Here is a 24639-nt window from a genome sequence, read left to right as displayed (position 1 = left end):
GTAGCCCAAGTTATGCGTTTATCAACTACAATAACTATGCCTTACTATAACTGCATTTATATTTATTCACAAGAAGCATGGTCAAGCTAAACACATTTTTTTTTTTTATGAAGCTAAGCACATATTTAAGTTGTGTTTAATTGTGGATTTAGGATAATCATCCTAATTAGTATTACCAAGAAGCTTCATTCAAGGGCTGTTGATTGATAGAAACCCTTCAACCTTAACCCAATGCCAAAGAATCAGAACTATTATTTCTTATTGAGACTAGATTTACAATTACATGCCCTAGATTGAGCATAAGCCCACTAATTTAATCGCTTCCCAGTTAAGCAAATAACCGGTGTTATCTAACAAAACAAATTGCCAGCTAACTAACCAATTGCCTAACAAAACCTTGCCAGCTCAACTAACATACAAAAAGACCATATTAACCCTGAGAATCCTGTCACTGATTAATCACAAAGCTATAGATCTCATCCCAGAACTGAATGTTAAACATTATTGGGTTTCTGTAGCAGATGGGACTAGGCACACCAACAGCTGTAAATTATATAAATACATGAATCCACTGCTTCAAAGAGTCGTTGTAAAGATAACATAATCTAAAGATATGCATTTAAGTACAGTGAAAGGATTTGTTGGTTGTTGCAAAGTTAGTGTCCTTGGAAATATTTTTCAAAATATTTGGACCACATTGAGTTTACAAAAACTGACAAAGACAAACCAGTCTTAATATTAATTTATTCAGAAAAAGACAAAAACTGTCACGACCCGACTCTAGACGATATTGTCCGCTTTGGGCCCTCTCTGCCTCACGGTTTTGTTTCGGGAGCTCACGAGCAACTTCCCGGTGAGTCACCCATCCCGGGATTGCTCTAGCCTCAACTCGCTTAACTGAGTTCCTAAGAATCAAAGCCAATGAGCTCCAAAAGGCCTCGTGCTAGGAAGAGAAGTGCCCACACATTTAAGCACTTCACCTTTCCCTCCCGAGCGATGTGGGATTGCTCACCGTTCTTGTTTCCCAAGACACGGTCTTACAAAAACTGAAGTAAGTTGCATTAATTTATTGAGAAAAAGACAAAAAAACACAAACCAGACCTAACCACTTGCTAAGAGCAAGTCCAATACCAACCCAAATTGGGTGAAAGGTGCGCTGTAGCCCGAGATGGCTCAGCGAGGCCCGTAGCTGGTTTCATGGTGGGTCCCACGAGCCCGAGGAAGCCCAAGGGCAAGTCTTGCCCGAGAAGCCCGAGTTTGGTGACGCGTGGCTGGCGTCGCTGACGCCGACGGTAACTCAAATTTTTTACCGTTGGCGGTGTGAATTACACGCGCTAACGGTAAAAATTTGACTTCCGTTGGCGTCACCAAATGACACCTCCAACGGGCGTTGCCACATGGCGCGATAGGGCGCTTGGATGACTTTTTCCGAAATCCAACGGTCCGCGTTTTTGGGCTTAAAAATTGCAAAAAAATCAAAAAAATTCTGAAATTTTTTTTAAAAAATACCCAAAAATTATGTATTTTTTCTCTATAAATACCTAACCATTTTATTTACTTCCACACTAAATCTTCATACAATTTCTTCTTCATCCAATACTTTTTACTCACCACTCGCATTATTCACTTTCCACACCAATTCTTCATACAAACTTTTCTCCTTCCAATATTTTTTTATCTCCACTCACATTTTTCACTTCCACACTAATTCTCCATACAAACTCTTCTCCTTCCAATATTTTTTACTCTCCACTCACATTTTTCTACTACTTTCCATTTGTATAAAAAAACGAATGGCATCTTCTGTTGAAGTCGGAGGCTCGTGATCAACGAATGAAGATATTGCGTTGTGTCAATCTTGGGTGAACATTAGTCATGACCCTATCACGGGCAATGAGATGAAGTTTCATCACATGTGGAGCAAAATTCATGGAGAATTTTGTCAAAGATCGGGTTATATTCGGACCGAAATGGCATTGTCTAGTAGATGGAAACTTCTAAATAAAGAGTTAGGGAATGGAGAAATGCCTTGACAAAAGCAAAGGCGAACATTCAAAGCGGTCAAAATTTGACCGATGAGGTAAAATATTTATAATAGCCATTTTAATCAATTCAATGTCACTTTTTTTTTATTCCATATTATATTTGTTTTTCTTGCATAATTTTTTTTTTCTTGGTGCACCATCAATTTGTCTATATTTTCTTGCATAATCAATTTTATTTTTGCATTTCAAAATAGTTTATATTTTCTTGCATAATAATTTTTGTTTCTTGCACTTCCAATTATTTATTTTTAACAGATCATACAAGCAAAAATGTGGTTCGGTGCCATGGGGCAAGGCAAAAAAGTTTCGTGCATTTCCATTGTTGGGAAATTGTGAAGGATTGTTCGAGATTCAAAATTATTCCCACCGGTCCGCCGGTTGTGATGAATGAGACGCCACTCCACGATTCGACATCAACCGATTCTCCATTGGACTCCCCAATGGAAACGGAGTCACCATTTGTGCCACGTCCGCCGAGACCTATTGGGAGAAAGGCGGCAAAGGCCAAGAGAGGGGGCACTTCGACCAATAAATGTGTACAATTATTAGAGCAAATAGCTAAGAGCACCTCACTAAGAATGGAGAGAGACTTGAAAAGAGATTAAATGGACGTGGCACGAGAGGAAGCATTTGTTATTCAACAACAAAAGGCACAAGAAAAAGACATAGAGGATAGAGAGATGAAAATCATGGCCATGGATACGAGCCATATGTCTCCCGAAACAAAGGCCTATTGGAAGCTACGACGAAGAGATGTGATGAGAAGAAAACTTTTCCATGACGACGGACCTAGCAATACGGATTGGTTAAATGATGAAAACCATTAGGTTGTATTGAAACACCTTTGCCATATGTTGTATTGTTGTATTATCCTTTAATTTGTTGTATTGTTTCCTTTTTATTCAATAAAAAAAGCATTAAATAAAATGACTATTTATTCAAAACATTTGAGCATCAAAACAAATATTAATTAAAAAAAACCTTCATTTATTGCAAACAACACACAAAACAAACCATACATAAAAGCATAATAATAATAAAAAGCATAATTCCAAAAAACACCACACACAAAATAAAGCATAATTAAAAACAAAGCATAATTCCAAACAAAGCACTAATCTTGACTTCATCCATTGTGATTGCCTTTCATCTCCCACAAGTGCTCGACCAAGTCACCTTAACGTATCTCGTGAACATATGAAGATTGCATTTCTTGATACCGATCAATCATGGGGTTGTTGAATTGACCATCCCGAAGTAAGGGTTCGGGCTCCAGTGGTAGTCCATTTGGTCCAATCGGCCTTTCATATATTATTGTCAACGATGTGTTCATTGGATCGGGTTCAAACACCTCTTGAGCATCATAGTCATACTCATCCTCCACAATCATGTTGTGAAGGATGATGCAAGTCATCATAATACTCCGCAGCACCTCCTCATCTAGCATCCGAGCAGCACCTCTAATAATTGCCCAACGAGCTTGCAAGATACCGAAACACCTCTCCACGTCTTTCCTGTAACCTTCTTGAAAGGAAGCAAAGTTTCTTTCCTTCTCGGATTGGGGATTCGAAATTGTTTTCACGAATGTCGTCCACCTAGGATAAATTCCGTCGGCAAGGTAGTACGCACCAGAGTAAACGGTATTGTTGATTTGGTACGTGACTTGGGGAGAATGACCTCGCAATACCTCGTCGAACACTGGGGATTGACCAAGGACATTGAAGTCATTCTGAGATCCGGCAACCCCGAAGAAGGCATGCCAAACCAAACAATCGAATGAAGCTACGGCCTCCAAAATTATACTTTTTTGGCCCTTCCGATTCTCGTACTCCCCTTGCCAAGTAGTAGGGCAGTTCTTCCACCGCCAGTGCATGCAATCGATGCTTCCAATCATTCCTGGGAAACCTCGAGCCTCGCCTTTTTGTAGAAGCCGTTGCAGGTCTCTTGGCGTGGGTTTGCGAAGGTACTCCTTCGTGTACAAATTTTCCACTGCATCACAGAATCTCACCAAGCACTCTAGGACAATAGATTTTCCCATCCTTGCAATCTCATCCACCTGCTCTGCAGATGCCCCATAAGCAAGCATCCGCAAAGCAGTTGTAAGTTTTGCTCGGGATAAGACCCAAAGCTCCAACAGCATCATGCTTTTGAATGAAGTATGTGCCGTAATTACAAATATCATGCATGATTTTTTGGAACAAATGTAGCTGCATTCTATATCTTTCTCGAAACTTATATATAATGAATTTGGGATAAAATAATCCTCCATGAGATTCTTACCCCGAGACTCCCTACGTCTGTCGACATTCGGGGCACGACGACGACGGTGTTGCCTTGATTGATCCATCATACACACCGCTGCTGCAAGCAGTTGTTCCTCTTCTTCATCAGCGTCCCGATCTTCTTGAGCACGTCTACGCCGGATTTCTTCCCTTTGTTTCTATTGCCTCTCCAACACCCTCGACAAGTTTGACATTGAGAGTAGAATATGTTTTCTAAAATCTAAGAAATGAAGGAATAGCTAAGAGATGGTGTGAGAGGTATGAGTTGATGGTGTAGTTTTATAGAGGGATTTAGAAGATAGAGATGACACATGGCACAATTTTAGAGGATGAAAATCTTATCTAAAATCTGATATTATAATTTTTTAAAATATCTGAAAATCTTATCTGACATTTGACACGTGGCACAATTGTAGAGGGTGAAAATCTTATCTGAAATATGAGATTATAATTTTTAAAAATATCTGAAAATCTTATCTGACATTGGACACGTGGCACAATTTTAGAGGGTGAAAATTTTATCTGAAATCTGATATTATAATTTTTTTTTCAATATCTGAAAATCGTATCTGATATGGGACACGTGGCACAATTTTAGAGGGTGAAAATCTTATCCGAAAATTTAATTACAAAAGATTATCAAAATTAATGGTTTAAAGTATAAAAAAATAGGAAATAAAGTACAATGAATAGTAATTGCCTTAGACTTGCCCTAGACTTTGCCCTTGTCGGTGGAACCACAAATGCAAAGGCTGACACTATTCACGTGAATAGTGGCAGCCCTTGCTTGCCCTTGCCTTAGACTTAGCCCTTGTGGGTGGAGATGCTCTCATAGGTGGAACCACAAATGCAAAGGCTGACACTATTCATGTGAATAGTGGCAGCCCTTGCTTGCCCTTACCTTAGACTTAGCCCTTGTGGGTGGAGATGCTCTAAGATGAGGAACTTTGTATTAGACAAGCAGCAAATTACTCACGAGAGTTCCAACGAAAGATGGAGGAACTTCCTTTAACTGACCGCGTCAAATTAAAGACCTCATCTTTAATCACGAAAGATGGAGAAGGTGCTGAGGAATCCTCTAGGAACTTTCTTCTAACCACTTGCTAAGATGAGGAACTTTCTGCTTGTCTAACCACGTGCTCATACCCAACCATCTTAGCACCTTCTCTTTATATTCTTCAGTAAAAAATTCAAACGAAAGTTCCTCTCCTACCTTTAACTTAATCACGCCTTCATATTGAAGGTGGTAGGAAACTGATTAGTCAAACCTCATAAATCTAACCACAGCGCCACTACCATACCCAATTCTTTGAGCTTCTCTTAGTTTTATCTGCCTCCCATGACCACTCAACCAGTCTTTTCGTCTCCTTCTTCCTCTTCTTTCGCACATGATTCATGGACATATGATGTGTTTCTGAGTTTTAGAGGCGAGGAACCCTTTTGTAAAAATATTAAATTGTAGGGAGAAGATATTTTTTTATAATTTTTTTATAATTTTTATATTTTCGATAGCTGTAGGGCATTATGTTTAATTTAGTGTCTTGATTCTATATTTCAGGGTTATCTATCTTTTTCAAGTTAACTTAATTTCTTTTTCTTTTTAACTTTGGTTGCATTTAATTGTTACTCGTTAAAGAATTTGTGAAAATATACAACTATAGGTAAAGGATTTATTTTCTTGGGTACTTTTGTATTTTCGATAGCTATAAGGAGAAAGTTCAAAATCCATATATATTAATCTCTTCAAAAGGCATACATTAGGTTTGTGGTTAAACAACTATTGCATCTTTTTTTTCATTTTTTTTTCAGAATAACTATTACGTACTTCAGGATGTTTAAATATGATTCATTAAATGTGTCTAATTTGGTTAAACTGGCAGTTATGAAGCTACATTTATCAACAACATTGTTGATGGAATCTTAAGCCAACTATTGAAACACACATATTGGAATGTGGCCAAGCACCCGGTTGGAATTCAGTCTCATGTACAAGATGTGAAAAAGCTTTTAGATGTTGGTGGGAATGGTCGTCGCTGTCAGAATAGCAATATTGAACAGAGATTTAACAGAGAGAAGCAGAAAATCTTAGGAGAAGAACTGATGTATTCATTCATTGATTAATTCAACACAGTACAGTGATGGTTTTTATATTAGCTTATCCTTTGTATATATGTTTCTAACCTCCTAACCTCTCTAACTTCTTTAACAGAACACTAACTCTTTTGCTAAAAACTGTCTAACAGTCTTAACAATATTTCAACAACTCTCTTCTTCAATCTTCTGACATGTGGCAGAGTGAGGACCGTTGATATCTTTACATGCCCCCTCAATCTCATGCTTGGAGGAGCCAAGCATGAGATTGGAACAATGATGCTGGAATAAAGGAATAGACAGCCCCTTGGTGAGAATGTCAGCAAATTGTTCCGCAGATGAGACATGTTGCACAAGTAAATCACCTCGAATGACTCGTTCTCTGACAAAATGATAATCAATTTGGAGATGTTTCATTCGGGAATGAAACACCGGGTTGGAAGAGAGAGCAATAGCAGAGATATTATCACAATGAATTAAAGGAGGAACATGTAATGGGACGTGCAGATCACAGAACAACTGTCTGATCCATGCAAGTTCAGCAGCAGCAATAGCCAAAGCCCTATATTCAGCCTCAGTGGACGAACGAGAGACAGTATGTTGCTTCTTAGAAGCCCAAGAAATAGGAGTAGAGCCTAAGTAAACAATAAATCCCGAAACAGATCTGCGATCATTAGGATCCCCAGCCCAGTCAGCATCACTATAAGCGTGCAGATGAAGAAGACCAGGCTTAAACCAAATGCCAAAATCGAGAGTTCCTTTCAAATACCGCAGGATTCTCTTAATTGCCACAACATGAGACTCCATGGGATTATGCATAAATTGACAAGCTTGATTCACTGAGAAGGCAATATCTGGCCTTGTGAAAGTGAGGTACTGCAGAGCACCAACAATGCTTCGATACTGCTCTGGATGAGAATAAGGTTTGCCATCATATTTCAACAGTCTGTGATATGGGAGACAAGGAGTAGGACATGGTTTTGAATCCTGCAAATCAACCCTGTCAAGCAGTTCCTTGATATACTTAGTTTGAGACACAAACAAGCCAGCAGACTGATATGAAATTTGCAGCCCCAGAAAATAAGTCAACTGGCCCAAATCCTTCATATCAAACTCCTGAGTTAAAGCACCAATTACAGATGTAATAAGAGAGGAATTACTGCCAGTAAGAATGATATCATCAACATAAAGAAGCAAAACCACAGTACCAAGCGACGAATGTTGAATAAAGAGAGACGGATCTGCATTTGAAGCTTGAAAACCCAAGCTTGGTAAGAAGCTAGTAAACCTTTCGTTCCAGGCACGAGGAGCCTGTTTTAAACCATACAAGGACTTCTTGAGTCTGCAAACAAAGTCAGAAGGATGATGCTTACTCGCAAAGCCTTGAGGTTGTGTCATATAAACCTCCTCTTGAAGAACCCCATGCAAGAATGCATTTTTAACATCAAACTGCCGTAAAGACCACTGAAACTGAGCAGCAAGAGCAAGAATTAATTGAACCGTGGTTGGTTTAACTACCGGACTGAAGGTCTCATAATAATCAATACCCTCCTCTTGACTAAATCCCTTAGCAACCAAGCGAGCCTTATGCCTAGCTATAGAACCATCTGCATTCTTCTTGATCCTATAAACCCATTTACAACCAACAAGATTCTTATGAGTTGGGAGAGGAACCAAATCCCAAGTACCTTGAGCATGAAGAGCCTCAATTTCCTCCCTCATTGCAGATTGCCATTCTGGTGATTGAGAGGCAGCCTTGAAGGAACTTGGCTCAATTGTAGATAAATCAACAGATGAAGAAGCAGAAAAAGCCTTCCTCTTGGAGATGCCATTCTTAGACCGTGTTGTCATAGGATGCAGACTTACAGGTGGCAGAGGCAAGATAACACGAAGACTTTCAGGCTGAAAATCAGGATCCACAGAGAGAGGAGACTATGTAGTAGAAGGAGAAGCATTCAAAGGTGCAGCGGCTTCAGAGATGGGTGGGGAAGGTGAGGAAACAGAAAGAGAAGGGATAGGCGATAAGACAGTATTAGTGAATGAAATAGATGGAGGAGGAGAAGAGGAAGTGAGAGACTAAGATGAAGAAATACTGACTGGATGGACAGATGTGAATGGAAACACAGTTTCATCAAAAAGAACATGTCGAGTAACAAACAGTCTATTGGTAGTGAGAGAAAAACAAATATAGCCTTTATATTGTCCTGCATAGCCTAGAAAGACACAAGTAGAAGTTTTAGGCTGAAGTTTGTTTGTATTATAAGGCTTGAGCAAAGGAAAGCAAGCACAACCAAATACCCTTAGATGATTAATGGCTGGAGCAGAACCAAACAATAAGAAATAAGGAGATTTGAAATGAAGAGTTTTACAAGGCATTCTATTGATCAAGTAGACTGAAGTAGCACAAGCATGAAACCAAAATTTTGGGGGTAAATGAGCAGTTTGCAACAAAGTGATAGCAGTTTCTAAGATGTGTCTGTGTTTTCTCTCGGCTAAGCCATTTTGTTCAGTTGTATAGGGACAAGATTTATGATGAATGATACCTCTAGCAAGAAGATAATGCTGAAATTTATGACTAAGATACTCACCACCTCCATCACTTTGAAAGACTTTAAGAGAAGCAGAAAACTGAGTGACTAAGTAAGCATGAAAATTTACAAAAATAGAGTAAACTTCTGCTTTATTGAACATTGGAAAGATCCAAGTAAATCGAGTACACTCATCTACAAAGCTAACATAATATTTGAACCCCTCAACAGATATTGTTGGAGAAGGACCCCACACGTCACTATGAATCACTTCTAAAGGGTTTATAGATTTTGCTGCTGGATAATGAAAAGGAAGTTTAGCTAGTTTTCCTTCTAAACAATGATGACAGACAGATTGGACTTTGTCTGAAGAAAAAGGAACTTGTGATTGACGTAAAAGAGCAGTAGTAAGAATATTGGAGGGATGACCAAATCGCTTGTGCCACAAACTGGTATTTACTGGATGTCCAAGAAAGCAGAAATGTTGTTTGATTAGAGAAGCAGCTGGAGTAGGATGAGGTTGTGAAGGAAAGAAAGGAATAGAATATAGGCCAGCTCTACACAGTCCCTTGAGAAGAACACTCCCCGTGAGTTTGTCCTGAATCCAAAAGCCAAAGGCATCACATATAAATCTGCAGTTATTATCTTTACATAACCGATGCACTGAAAGCAAATGCTGAGATATCTTTGGCACATGTAAAACTTTCGATAATTGTAAAGAACACTGAGGAGTATTTAAGGAAGAAGAGCCAACACTAGAAATATTCAAACCTGAACCCCCTGCAGTGGTGATTGTCTCATTTCCAGAGAAAGGGGTAGCAAGACTAAGTTGAGACAAATCAGAAGTCATATGGGCTGTTGCTCCAGTGTCAGCTACCCAAAATTGCTCAGTTGATGAGGAAGGAGAACAATTGGCATGCATTGCAGTAAGATTGGATGAAGGAGGTTTGCCTTGATAGGAAAAATTGCCCCTGTGGTAACACTGAATAGCGGTGTGGCCATATTTCCAACAAATTTGGCATTGAACAGATGAATTAGGACCTGTGAATTGCTGATGTCGTTGATAACAATCAGCAGCTAGATGACCTTTCTTGTTGCATATTTGACAAATTGGAATATCAGTACCCGAACCAAGGATGCCAGGACCAGAATTAGGTGGAGCTTGATATGGTCTTGGACCAGATGAAAACTGATGCCGAGGTCTGCCTCTTTCTCGATAGAAGGAACCTCTATTAGGGCCAGAGTGGAAACCACCATTATGTGAAAAAGAGCCACCATTAGAGCTAGAGTGGAAACCTCCATTGACACCACTATTGACACCACCATTGTGCCTAGATGAAATAGAAGATGGGATAGATGTGGAAGTGTCAGCAAGAACAAGAGATTTTCCTTTGAACCCTTGATTGTTCGCCATCATCGCAGAGGCAAAATGAGTGGCAGAGGTAGTATGTTCAAGAATGGCCTCTTCAGCAAGCAACTGAGATCTAAAATCTTTGAGAGAGAGCACATTTTCCCTGCCTCGAACCATACACCGAAACGTATTATATTCTAGGGGAAGACCATTAAGAGTCAAGATCACAATATCATCATCATCAAAGGAAACCCCAGCAGCAGCAAGATGATCTCTAGCATCCTTTATCTTTTGCAAGTATTGAGAGACTGGTTCAGCACCCTTCTTGATATTCTGAAGCTCACTTTTCATCTGAAAAATCCTAGCTTTGGTAACAGTAGAAAATCTGTCCTTCAACTGAACCCACATATCATGAGAACTAGTACACCCGATGACATATGAGATTGCAGTAGAAGAAAGAGTTGCAGTTAGCAATTGCATCAAGGCACGATCATGCATTTTCCACACTGTATAAGCATCAGTTTGTACACCTTCAACATCAGAATTTTCATCAAAACGAGCAGGACACAGCCGTGAACCATCAACAAACCCCAATAAGCCATGACCTTCAAGAAGAAGCTGCATCTGAAAATTCCATGTGAGGTAATTTGTATCATCAAGCTTAACTGTCACAGAAGCAGAGACAGTGGGAATTAAGGTAGTAATTGGAGATTGAATAATCTGAAGTTGAGTAGCAGTCACCATGATGAGTATTTAGGGAGATAATATCTTGAGAAGAAAAGAAATAGGCAATAGAACAAGCAGAAGATTCTGTGAGGCAAAAGAACAAACAACTGGTAGGCAGAGCAAAAGACTACGAAAGTAGTGAGAAAGAAGAGAGAAAGAAACCCGAGAATTTTAACAAAGAAGAAGAGAGGAGAAGATACAGACAGAAAAACAGAGATTGTAAGCAAAGAAGAGGAATGCGGAAGCAAAGAAGCTCAAGATCGTACTATGGCTCTTGATACCATGTCAGAATAGCAATATTGAACAGAGATTTAACAGAGAGAAGCAGAAAATCTTAGGAGAAGAACTGATGTATTCATTCATTGATTAATTCAACACAGTACAGTGATGGTTTTTATATTAGCTTATCCTTTGTATATATGTTTCTAACCTCCTAACCTCTCTAACTTCTTTAACAGAACACTAACTCTTTTGCTAAAAACTGTCTAACAGTCTTAACAATATTTCAACAACTCTCTTCTTCAATCTTCTGACATGTGGCAGAGTGAGGACCGTTGATATCTTTACAGTCGCATGGTTGGGATATGGGGGACATCTGGAATCGGCAAGACAACAATTGCAAAAGCTATATGGAATGCAATTTCCCATGAGTTTGAAGGAAGTTGTTTCTTGCCAAATGTTAGAGACGAAAGCTTAGTCCAGCTACAGGAGACTCTTCTTGATAAGATTCTAGGCAAAAATTTGAAAATTGGCAATGTTGATGAAGGAATCGGTGTTATTAATGAACGGCTGAGGCATAAAAAGATTCTCTTAATTCTTGATGATGTGAATCAGTTGGAGCAATTAGACAACTTGGCTTGAGTTGGTTGGTTTGATGAGGGGATGAGGGTAGTAGAGTCATCATAACTACACAAGATAGCGGATTGCTAAAATGTCATGGAATTGAGTTGATATACGAGGTCCAAAAGTTATTTGACTGCCAAGCTCTTGAGCTTTTCAGTTTGAATGCCTTCGGAATAAATGAACCTTCAAATGATTATTTAGAACTCTCAAAACGAGCAATAGCCTATGCTCAAGGCCTTCCACGAGCTATAACACTTTTAGGTTCCCATCTTCATAATAAAGGTATACATCGTTGGCAAGCTATATTAGATGGTTTCAAAGGAGAACCTTATACACATATTGAAAGAATACTTAAAAAAAGTTATGATGCCTTGGAAGATTACGCAAAAGAAGTTTTTCTCGACATTGCATGTTTCTTCAGGGGTGAAATTAAGGAATGTGCTACAAAAAGTCCCCAAAAATTGCATTGAAGTACTCGTTGATAAGGCAATCATAACTATTGAAAGGAATTATAGGATTTTATTAATGCACGACTTGCTAGCAAACCTGGGCAAGGATATAGTTCACAAAGAATCTCCCAATGATCCTGGCAAGTGTAGTAGATTGTGGTTTTACGAGGATGTCAAGCAAGTTCTAATAGAAAATACAGTAAGTATAATATATGACATGTTATTATATTCAATTTGACAAGAAAGAATACCTTATGTAACCTATAATTTTCTTAACAAAATGTGCTTGCATTTTGGTTTGTAAAATGACTTCGTTTTTTAATGTTAATGTTTTTCCAATCTTAGGGAACAAGAAATATTAAAGGCATCATGGTGAAGCTTCCAGAATCAGCTGAGATCACCTTAAATCCAGAATGCTTCCGTAATATGGTAAATCTTCAAATTTTCATAAACCGTAATGCATCTCTATGTGGGCACATTAACTACCTGCCCAACGCGTTAAGATTGTGTGATTGGGATAGATGTCAGTTACAATCTTGGCCACCCAATTTTCAAGGAAATCATCTTGTTGAGTTCAGTATGCCTCGCAGTCATATCAGACAATTGGAGAGATTTAACTTCAAGGTCTGTATTTGAAATTATTTTCATCTATTATATATAATTTCAAATAGAGTTGTTAATTTCATAAGGAAAAAAATGAAAAATTGTTTTCTAAGTTTTTGTCTTTTGAAGCGTGTGATTAATTATTTCCTGTTTTTGTGTTCTTCTCTCACAGCATTTGCCAAACCTGACATCTATGAATTTGAGGGGTTGTCAATTCTTAGAAAAAATCCCAGACTTATCCGGAATCCCAAACATAGAGTACTTGATTCTAAGTGGCTGTACACGTTTGGTTGAGGTCGACGGTTCTGTTGGGTTCCTTGATAAACTTGTTGAATTGGATCTTGGTGGATGCTTCAATCTTACAAGGTTTGCAACAACACTTAGATTGAAATCACTTGAAGAACTTGTTCTTAGAGATTGCAAAAGGCTTAAGAGTTTCCCAGAAATAGAAGTCGAGATGGAATCACTACATACATTGAATATGGAAGGAAGTGGCATAAGAGAATTGCCTCCATCAATTGCATATCTTACTGGGCTTGAAGAATTGGATCTTGATGGATGCTTTAATCTTAAAAGGTTTGCAACAATATTTGGATTGAAGTCTCTTGAAGTACTTGATCTTAGAAATTGCAAAAGGCTTGAGAGTTCCCCAGAAATAGAAGTCAAGATGGAATCACTACATATATTGAATATGGAAGGAAGTGGCACAAGTGAATTGCCTCCAGTTGCATATCTTACTGGGCTTGAAGAATTGGATCTTGATGGATGCTTCAATCTTAAAAGGTTTGCAACAAGATTTGGATTGAAGTCTCTTGAAGAATTTGTTCTTAGGTATTGCAAAAGGCTTGAGAGTTCCCCAGAGTTACAGCTGCTTTCAACTAACTCAAACATCTCATTTTCACTTCCCAGCAACATTCTTTATTGCTGGTTCACATTACGAGAACTTAATCTATTTGGAACCAATTTTGTCATGCTTCCGGAATGCATTAGAAAATTTGTGAACTTGGACGTGCTTAAATTGCTTGATTGCAAGAGTCTTCTAGAAATTCCACAAGAAGCGCTTCCACCATTACTAAGTTCGATAATCCTGGATAACTGCACATCATTGGAAAAAATTCCAAAACGGCCATTATCATCGGAGGTTGAGAATAAGGAACTGAGTTTGATCAATTGTGTTAGACTACGTGGCTATGACATCACAGAAAATATTTTTTGGATCAGGTTTCTGTCTCTTCTCTCTGTGTGTCTCTCTGTCTTTCCCTCTATGTTATATGGTTAAGATGATTATTGTTGTAACCAATTGTATTGTAGGTATATTCTCCGGATTCTGAATTTGAAATTACTCTTCCAGGCGATGAAGTACCAAAGTGGTTCAGCTGTTGTAAAGATGCAACACTACTTGAAGAGGAATTCTTAAGTTTTTGTAAGGTTGGATGTAAAGTTTGTTTTGAAATTCCTCCAAATTTAGATTGGGAGACGTTAAGATTGGTTCTATGTGTTGTTAATAAAGGAAACTCATATGTTGATGGCGATGGTATGGCATGGATACATGTTGGTATCAATACAGAATTGTTCCAACCAAAAGCTATGAGGGCAAAGGAAACTCATGTGGCTCGTAAGTGTATTCCATTATTCGATCTGAGCAATTTACGTGTGGGGAAAGAATTGACTTGGTTGCAGTAGGGTAATATGTGTCGAATTCAATTTGAGTTCAATAACGTGCTCACACGCGGTAAAATCCTCTGTGGGGTCCACCTATTAGGCCACCAGGTTGATGATATTCATGAGGATCAGATATCATGGTGGTAACGTCGTCAATGTTGAATGATAAGCCAAAGTATGTAAATCCATTAAATGTTCAATGATGTCTTTGCATTTTCTGGTCATCACTGCAACATTTTAGGATTTGCGCAACGAAGTAATCTTCGTCGCGCAAAGATGATTTTAGCCGCCCATAATTATGCGCGACGAAGTTTCGTCGCGCACAGTCCGTCGCGCAAAGATCATGAAGAAAGGCTTTGCGCAACGATATATAACAATCGTCGCCAAAACAGTGCGATGTATAACAACTTCGTTTAAAAACGCTTTGGGACGACCGAATGTCCATCGCACAAACCTTTGTGCGATTTAAATGTTGGTCGTCGAAACAACAATGCGCGACGGAGGCTTTCGTCGCGCGAGATACATGAACTTTGCGCGACGGAACAATATTCGTGGCGCAATTAGTCTTTGCACGACGAAAGAGTCGTCGCAAGATACAAATTTTATGTGACGAGAAAATTCGTCGCAAGATACAGATTTCGCGCGATTTAAACAATTCTTCGTGCATGATTAAAATATATTTGTCAACGGGTTTTTTAAAATGATTTTGCGCAACGATTTATGTTTCGTCGCGCAAAAGTAATATATATTATATAAAAAAAAATTATTATTATTTGTTTTTTAATTTTGTAAAAAAATAAATTTAGTTTTTTTTAATAATTAAAATGAAATTACAATAAAAAGATTAATCGCAAAGAAAACATTTATTATATAAAATAAAAGAAATGTATATAAGAGAAATATTTTAAAAGTAATTATAAAAATAAAAAACTAATCAAATAATGTTCCAAAATCTACTTGGTCATCTGCCACATGCGGCTCGGAGGTCCAAGGCGTCAGAGGAGCCGTGGTGTGCCGGGAATGCTCGGGGTGGACGGGCTCGGAGGTCGACGTACCAAAATTCGAGATTGGAATGCTGACGCGCGAGGGACCGCAAAATCACCGACATCCGACCCTCAAGCTCGCAACCCGTGATGTCAAAATAGTCACCGATCGCTTGCTCGCGACGATGACCGAGGTCGAGGTTCCTCCGTCGGGCATTCCCATCCCCTACAATACGCTCCCGCCTCCTCCCGAGAGTCCGACCCAACGTCTGCGCAAAATCTGAAATCCAGCATCATGCGGAGGATCCACAGACTCGATCAAAGTTTCGGGAAGAAGTTGGGAGGCGGACTCTTGAAGAACCAACTGGCTCCTCTCCACCATCGTCGTCTGTTTAACATTACATAAAATATAAATTAAAAAATGCATATAAATTGAAAGCGTAACATAAGAATTAAAATTAAATAATACTTACATGAAGGGACTCGGCCAACTCATTCCCAGGTCGAATATAAACGTCACCAAAGACGTCGATCTCTGGGAATTTGGACCCCCTCTTAATTGAACAAGAGAAAGAAAAGATTAGTATGAACAAAATAAATTAATAATAATGACATATTAAAAATTAAATATAAATTATATTATTCTTACCCGACGCCGTGCATCCATCCTATATGAGAAGGGCCTGGAGCCGGAATGGTGGAGAAGAGTCTTCTTCTTCCTATTGCCCTTATTCACTTGGGCTTTATTCTGTTATACAAAAAATAAAACGTAATAGTTGAAATATAAATAAATTAAATAATAATGAGATATAAAAAATAAAATAAACATTAATAAGAAATATGTAATAATTAAACAAATATTATTAAAAAAATACCACATAATCGGGCGCCTGAAAATGAGCGCAGAGCCACGCCCAACTATCCTTCCGCCCCTCAAGCTCCTTCAGCAACCCTCCGAAGAGCGACTTCGAATCATCAAACGCCTGAAAATGGTGGTGCAAGTCGCTCTTCCATCGCTTGTACCTCTCACCAAGAGTCTGTTGACGTACACCAAGGTCTCCTCGTCGAGGTCCTCTAAGTGGTAGTTCGTCTGCAATAAATTCATTACATACATTAAGTAATAGAAATATATAAAGTTTGAAAGAAAAATAATTAAAAGATAGGAAACATACGAACAACTGGCCGCGAACTTGCATCTTGATCTCGTCAGGCATGACCTTCCAAGACTTCCATTGCATCGGGCAATGAGTCCGAACAACGTGGCCAATGTCGTGGGCCAAGGAGCTATGCAACTCCGCCGTCGGTGCAGCCCGATGGCGCTCGTTATGTCCGATGTCGATACGATCGTTGGTCACCGGTGACTTCGCCGCCTTCACCGCCGACAAAGCCCTCGAGTGTTCCTCTTGGCTGCAAAGGATATGACAATACTGTTAAATAAATAACAAATTGAACCATAAAATTCAAGTAAAAAATTTTAAAACAAAAAATGAAAATGGAAGGGTATATATATTGGCGGTGCCCCGAGGCACCAGATCACCGATGTGGTGTCGGTGGCGGTAGAGGGTCGTGTCACCGCTTAGCGCTAAGAGGCTGCACCACCGAAGAAGCCGATGATGCAGCGCCGATCCCCAGACCAGCTAGTAGTGGTCCCGCTCCATCGCTGCCGGAGCAGGGCAGCCGATACGGCCGAGCCGGCTCCAACTCGGCGTAGTCATCACCGCCCTACGTCTAATCAAGTCTGACATCTGCACAATTTCATTAATCAAATTTAGCACATACAATGTCATTAAAAAATTGAACTAATTAATTTAAATCATAGTTTGACATAGGGTTTGCGATTTCGGAGTATCCGGGACTCCGATCCACGATCCGTCGAATCCTAAACGGTCCTATAAATACATGGTACCACATACGTGACTTTCAGCTCGATCCAACAGTCCGAACATATCAAACCCGAAAATCGCACAATAGGCAAAATCCGTTCGAGACTCAAACGGTAACCAAATTCCAATCTGAGCACACCTATGCGCTCGTGACAACGAAATGTTTGCACTGGGACCCAATGCCCTATGCCACAAGATACCCCACGCACCACCACACGCGCCGGCAGAGTGGGTGCCCAAAGCGATAACAATCACCAGGAAATCCTAAAAATTATGGGCCAAGGTTCTTACCCTAGGTTCATAACATCAATTGGAGGCACTTTTGTTCTCGGACCTACCCCGAAAAACGGCCCGAAGTGGCCGGAATTTCAATTTCAAAATCGGCCGAAACCTAGGGTTTCAAATTCACTATCTTATGCACACAATCAATCAAATCCTACCCAACCATCAGCTAAAGCATCAAAAATAGTCCAGAAAGCATACCTCAATTGCCGGATTTGGTGCCCGAAGGGGAGAGAACAACGGCGGCGAAGATTCGGCCTAAACGGAGGAAATCACGGCGGCAGGATGGACGGCGACGGCAGAGAAGCTCTAGGTTCGACGCCTTGTGGCGGCAGTGGTCTGAATTGGGGGAGTAGGGTGAGGTCACAGCGGAGAGAGAGGGAGGTTTTAAGGTTCGACTTTGAGAAACTGGGAAGAAGGAGAAGATCGCGAGTTTCAGAAAACTTATTCAACTTTGCGCGACGAACAACTAATTGCAAAGCGCAAAATTCATTTAAATAAATTTTGCGCGACGAAAAAAATAACATTTTCGTGGCGCAATGTCGCCATGTCCGCCAAAATTTGGGATTGGGGTTTAGGGTTGGAAATTTTGCGCAACGAAAGAACTTATTTCATCGCGCAAAGTTCTGAAAATATCACCTTTGCGCGACGGAAAAAACTAGTTTCGTCGCGCAACTTTGTCCAGCCGCCCAAATTTTGGGCTTTGATTTTGCGCGGGAGATAAATGAAATGCTATTATGCGTGATTTAAATTATTGTTTGTCGCAAGTGTGACCTGCAAAAAAATTTACTAAGTGTTGGGGCAGAGTATGGCTGCAATTGTGCCATGGGTTTGCGCGACGAAGAAGATATGTATTCGTTGCGCAAGCTAGATTTTTGCAAAAAAAATCTGATAAGTGTTGGAGCGGAGATGGGCTGAAATTCTTTCTCACATTGCGCGACGAAGGGGTCTTGTATTCGTCGTGCAAGCTAGATTTTGCCAAAATATTTTTTACTAAGTCTTGATTCGTAGAGGGGCTGAAATTCTTCCTCACATTGCGCGACGAGGGAGAATTTTATTCGTCACGCAAGGATTTTCTAGTGAGGGTTGCCCGACGAAATGTGTATTCGTCGCGCAAATCCATACCCTTGTACCGTAAACCCTAAAACCTATACCCTAAGCCCTAAACCCTAACTCCTGAACTAGTTTCAATGATCCAACCGGCAATCTTCTTTTTTTATAGTTCGAGATCATATATGTCGAAAATCAAAATAAATGAACATTCAGAGATTGAGTAACGGGACAAAACTTTTCAACGGTTCTAAACAAATTGTCCCGATTCAACGGTGATTTTAACTCCGATTTTGAAATTTTTTTACAGCTGCGTTTCTTGACCCTATATGAATACAGAGATGGAATTCGATCTTCAATTTCAGATATTTATAGTACAGGACATCACATAATCTTATGTTATATTGAATGAATGTATAAATAAATTCTTCATTTTTGGGGAATATTGTGTTTTGATGGATTACGCATTCTAGGAAACTAGTTTCAGTAATCCAGCCATCAAATTTGTTTGTTTATACTTCGAGATCGTATACGTCGAATATTAGGAAAAAAAAGCATTCAGAGATCAAGTAACGGGACAAAAATTTTGGACGGTTATAAACGAAAAGTCATGATTTAACAGTTATTTTGACTCCAATTTTGATGATTTTTTACAGTTGCACTGTTTAACCCTATGTGAATACAGTGAACTACTTCGATCGTCAATTTCAAATATATATGTGTGTATATATCAAAATATATATATATGTATGTTTGCGCGACGAGGTACTTTTGTTCGTCGCGCAAAATTTAGTTGTGCGACGGAATTATTTGTCGCGCAAAATTTAAAGTTTGCGCGGCGTGTATATTTTCCGTCGCGCAAAATTAGCGCAACGATGATGACTTCGTCGCGCAAGGTTATTTTCATTCACATATTATTAAACTGAATTATTCATCATTACATATAATTAATTGTATGAAAGTATGATTTATTCTATTGTCTTTTGATTTCAGAATTGAAGGATTGTTGATTTTGTGAGTTCAAGTGAAAGAAAGTTTTTTGGATAATCTTATTTTCTTTTTATTCATTTTTTCTCTTATATGAATAATAACATATTTATTATAATTAAATAATGATCAATATTTATATATCTCCCCAATTCTCTTTGTTGTTTATGATTTTCATTTTTTAAAAGTTTTTTGTCAAAATAAATTTAAACTTTATTATTAAAACTACATTTATTTTAATAGTGTTTCATTTCTCCACGTATATAATGTTTGGATATAACAAGTACATATATGAAAACATTTGCATTACACAAAATATGTCCACTAACATAATAAAACTACAAAACAAAATTATCATTCATCATCTGAACTATAATAACTTTCGTTATCGTCACTATCATCACTTTCGGTCTCCCAATCCACTTCCTCCTCCTCCTCTTCCGCCTCCTCTATAACTACATCATCATCGTTGCTCGGGCCAACTGCAACATCGTATCGCGGAAGATCACCGAGGTCAATTGTAATTGACTGAATCGGTATTTCAATTGAAGACACTCCTTGTATTTGAAATGGCTCTTGTATAACATTTGTATCTCGAAGTGTTTCCGCATCATTTTCCATTGAAGATTCTAAACGTTGGTCACCCACATTGTCGATGTCGTTGTCAGTTGGGTCTAGTTCTGGTATAGCATACACGTTCCTATGATCCATCTTTTGAACAACGTTCCAACCGCTTCCGGCTTTAGGGTCCTATAGATACACAATTTGTGTTGCCATGTTTGCCAAAATATAAGGGTCGTCATCATACCAAGTTCTGTTCATGTTCACAGATAGTAAGCCATGATCGATTTTAACACTTCCCGGCCTATTTGGGTTGGTGTCAAACCATCGACACTTAAACATGATCACTTGGTATCGATCTTTGTAAAGCAATTGCACGACAGTTGTGAGTTTGCCATAGAAATCAATGTCCGTACTTTCGCCTCCACCTGGGACATGGACACCGCTGTTTTGCGTACACAACTTGTCATCTCGTGCAACCCCCAAAAATTTGACGCCGTTAACATTACAACCCGAGAACAATTCAGCGCGAATCGGGCCGAACGCCAAGTTATATAACTCATCACTGTAAGTTGGGGAATTCGATGATTTCAACTTATTCACCTAATATTATACAAAACCATTCACATGTTAGTCTGACAAAATTAAAAACTACAATTTATATTTCTCAAATAACAAACACATATAACTTACAGAATCCAAAAACCATTATGGAAACAATTCACGGTGTTTATGGGCAACCATATGTGATGGATGTTCTCGCTTCATCATCTCTTCATGGTCATATAAGTATCCCATGATCTCATCACAATTGTTCAGTACGAACCAATGCGCTACCTCCATGTCATTTCTAGAAAACGACTCTCCTCTTCCAGGATCTCCAAAAGGTCGTGCGCTTTGGGCAAAAACAGAAAGTTTTTCATTTCTCATACCTCCGTCATGATTGTGCTGAGGACGATTGAAAACCGTCTCCACATCTTTTAAATACATTCCGCAGAAAGTAAGCGACTCATATTGTACACAAGCCTCTACAATTGATCCTTCGGCCACTGCTATGCACACTTTTTCAGCTCTCCGAGAAGCCTGCCAAAATAAGACAATATGATACAAATTAGCAAGCATGTAATAATGATGCATACACAAACGATAAGGATTATATACCTTTCTATTGGATACATCCAGCGATAGTTGACAGGACCAGCAAGCAATGCCTCTTCTGGCAAGTGAACCATCACGTGCATCATACTTGTGAAGAAAGCTGGAGGAAATATCATCTCAAACTTGCATAGGACTTGGACAATGTCATGGCGCAACTGAAACATGTCCGTTTTTCGCAAAGTTTTTGCCATCAGTTGGGAAAAAAATCTGGACAACAAAATGATTGGCTTCATTACATCTTCCGGCAATAGGTGTCGAATACTCACAGGAAGTAGGAGTTGCATAAACACATGGCAGTCATGGCTTTTAAGTCCAGTAAATTTACCCCCGTCAACATTCACACAATGTGCGATATTAGAAACATACCCATCAGGAAACTTTACAGACGATACAAACTTTAGAAACTCTTTCTTGTCATTCGGTTTCATAGAAAAGAATGCAAGATCCCTTCTAGCTTTATCATTGTCCCTATTCATCCATAAACCCCTTCGTATGCCCATTCTTTCCAAATCAAGACGAGCTTTGATCGTGTCCTTTGTCTTCCCTTTGATATCTAGAATCGTGCCCACCAATGTGTCAAATACATTTTTCTCAACATGCATCACATCTAGATTGTGCCTCAATTTGAGTTTCGACCAATATGGGAGCTCAAAAAACATAGGCTTGTGCGTCCAATTCATATGTGTAGAAGGTCTGATACGACTAACTGTTTTCCCGAAGGGAGCAAAATCCAACCGGTTAAGCTGGTCCAATATCTCATCACCGGACCATTCTCTAGGTCTAAGGCGACGCTCTGTGTTCCCGTCGAACTCTTTATCTTTTTCCCTCCACTCATGGTCCCATGGCAACCATCTCCGATGACCAAGGTAACAAACTTTTCCAGCGTGCCAACCAGAAGTTACATATTCCTTGCATACAGGACATGCCATATAACCTTTTGTGCTCCACCCAGAAACCATTGCATATGCTAGGAAATCATTCACAGTTCACATAACTGCTGCCCGCAAAGTGAACATCTTCCCAGTTGATTTATCGTACGTGCGAACACCGTTTGTCCATAAATCCTTCAGCTCAACAACCAACGGCCTTAAGTAAACATCGATTGACCTCCCAGGATCCTCAGTTATCAAAACAGTCATCATCATGTATTCTTTTTTCATGCATTTCCAAGGCGGCAAATTATATGGGAATACAAAATCGGCCAAGTGCTGTGGTGTTGGTTTAGAACCCCATACGGATTGAATCCGTCAGTGGCAAGTCCCAATCTAACATTTCGGGGATCAGCAGCAAACTCGGGGAACGTTCGATCGAACTCTTTCCATGCCTCCCCATCTGCAGGATGCCGCATCACATCATCGTCTACCCATTTTTCCTTATGCCATCTCATGTCTGTGGCAGTATGGGTCGACATATACAATCGCTGCAACTTCGGTTTCAGGGGCAAATAACGCATGAATTTTTGTGGGATCTTAGTCGTCTATTCTGAGATGTCATCTTGAACCTCGACTCATTGCATATAGGACATGTATCCAACGATTCATGCTCTTTGTAGAATAACATGCAATTGTTTTTGCAAGCATGGATTTTTTCATAACCCAATCCCAGACCATTCAACACCTTCTGAGCTTGTTTATGGTCTTTCGGCAAAAAATTGTCCGTCGGAAGCATTCTCTTGAAAACCCCCAAAAAGTAATCGAAACACAGGTTCGACATACGATACTTTATGTTTCCGTGCATTAGCTCCACAATGGCCGTGAGAACGGAAAATCTCTCGCACCCCGGGTATAACTCTTGGTTGGCATTTTTTAACAATTTTTCATATTGTTCAAACTCCGCACTGTCTATTGGTGTAGGCACATCATCTTGCTCTTCTTGATTCATGTTGGTCGATGCAAATGGAAAAACATCCTGTATAATATCCATGACTTGATCATTAGCATCCACAATAGGTTGAACATTGTCCACTCTTGTGGCATTTGAAGACGAAGCATACTCTAATTGTTCCCCATGAAGGTTCCAAATGCTATATGTCTCAATCATTCAATTCCTTACTAAATGAAATCCAACATTTTCAATTGTCTCCCATAACGTGTTGTTGCACCTCCTACAAGGACAACGGATTCTAGTTGCACCCGGGTTGTGTCTACGTGCAAACTCAATAAAATCCTCGATTCCATCCAAGTATTCGTCTGCATCTGCTCGGTTCAGATCCACCTTCTCGTCCATAATTCCTGAAACCAGAATCACAACACAACAATCACAACATCTTCATACGGTTATAATGTCACCTTATGCCTCCGGTAAGGGTCCTATCCAATTCGAATGCATACTCCTGCCACGTAACCTACGGCTACATAAGGTTAGATTTCGACGTGGATGAATTTCGCACATCTCGCCATAGTTCTTGAGGTGGCCATAGGTATAAATACCTACGTACCATCCAAGAACGCATCGAGATGACATCGAAATCTCCACAATCGAAACCTAATCCTGTAGAGATTACGTGACAACACTATGCATTACCAAACTGTCCAAATAATGGGACAATTCAAGAATTAATTGGACTACAGTCATGCATTACGCATCCATGCACGAAATCCAACTAATCTCGAATGGGAAACTAAGTGTTACTAAACATAAAAATAAAAGTACGAAGTTAATTTCAATTAACTTCGTACATCACAACATATTGTGCTACGCTACACACAATTTAACAACATAATATAAATATAACTTCACAAGAAAATTTTAAACATAACAAACTAACTTTAACATTATTAATATATAAAACGAGTAAAATACCTTCTCATACGTTCTCCACCAATCGCTAATTACAAATATCCCTTACGAAAACAAAATAAAAAGCCTTAGTACGAATTTAAATTAATACTTTTAAACAAAAAAATATTTACTCAATCAATGTATTGAAGTCCCAGTAGCGGCAGAGAGGTTGAGAGAGAGGCAGAGGCAGAATACTTTTTTTTTGCATTCTGCCTCTGCAATGGCAGATTTCTAATATGAAGACGAAGGACTTTGCGCGACGAATACATAATTTCGTCGTGCAAACGTCCGTCGCAAAAAACGAAATATTCCGTCCCGCAAACCAAATTTTTCGTCGCGCAATCACCTGCCAACATCTAACTTTTGCGCGACGC

General features: G+C 39.3%; 1 protein-coding gene and 1 pseudogene across 1 annotated transcript in view; both read left to right on the top strand.

Moving 5' to 3' along the window:
- LOC107881871 (TMV resistance protein N-like) overlaps window positions 1–14335 on the top strand; it is a 30398-nt gene extending 16063 nt beyond the window's left edge. The window contains exon 5 of the mRNA XM_089051683.1: window positions 14270–14335. Within this exon, the coding sequence (XP_088907809.1) occupies window positions 14270–14335 (66 nt within the window). The remainder of the gene's footprint in view (window positions 1–14269) is intronic.
- Window positions 6270–14249, top strand: LOC148916550 (TMV resistance protein N-like; annotated as a pseudogene).
- Window positions 14336–24639: the final 10304 nt, after the last annotated feature.

Source organism: Prunus mume, linkage group LG5 (genome assembly GCF_029339155.1).
Source record: "Prunus mume cultivar Tortuosa linkage group LG5, ASM2933915v1, whole genome shotgun sequence".
NCBI lineage: Eukaryota > Viridiplantae > Streptophyta > Magnoliopsida > Rosales > Rosaceae > Prunus > Prunus mume.
Note: the sequence above shows the minus strand (reverse complement) of the source record. Positions and strands in the feature narration are given on the sequence as shown.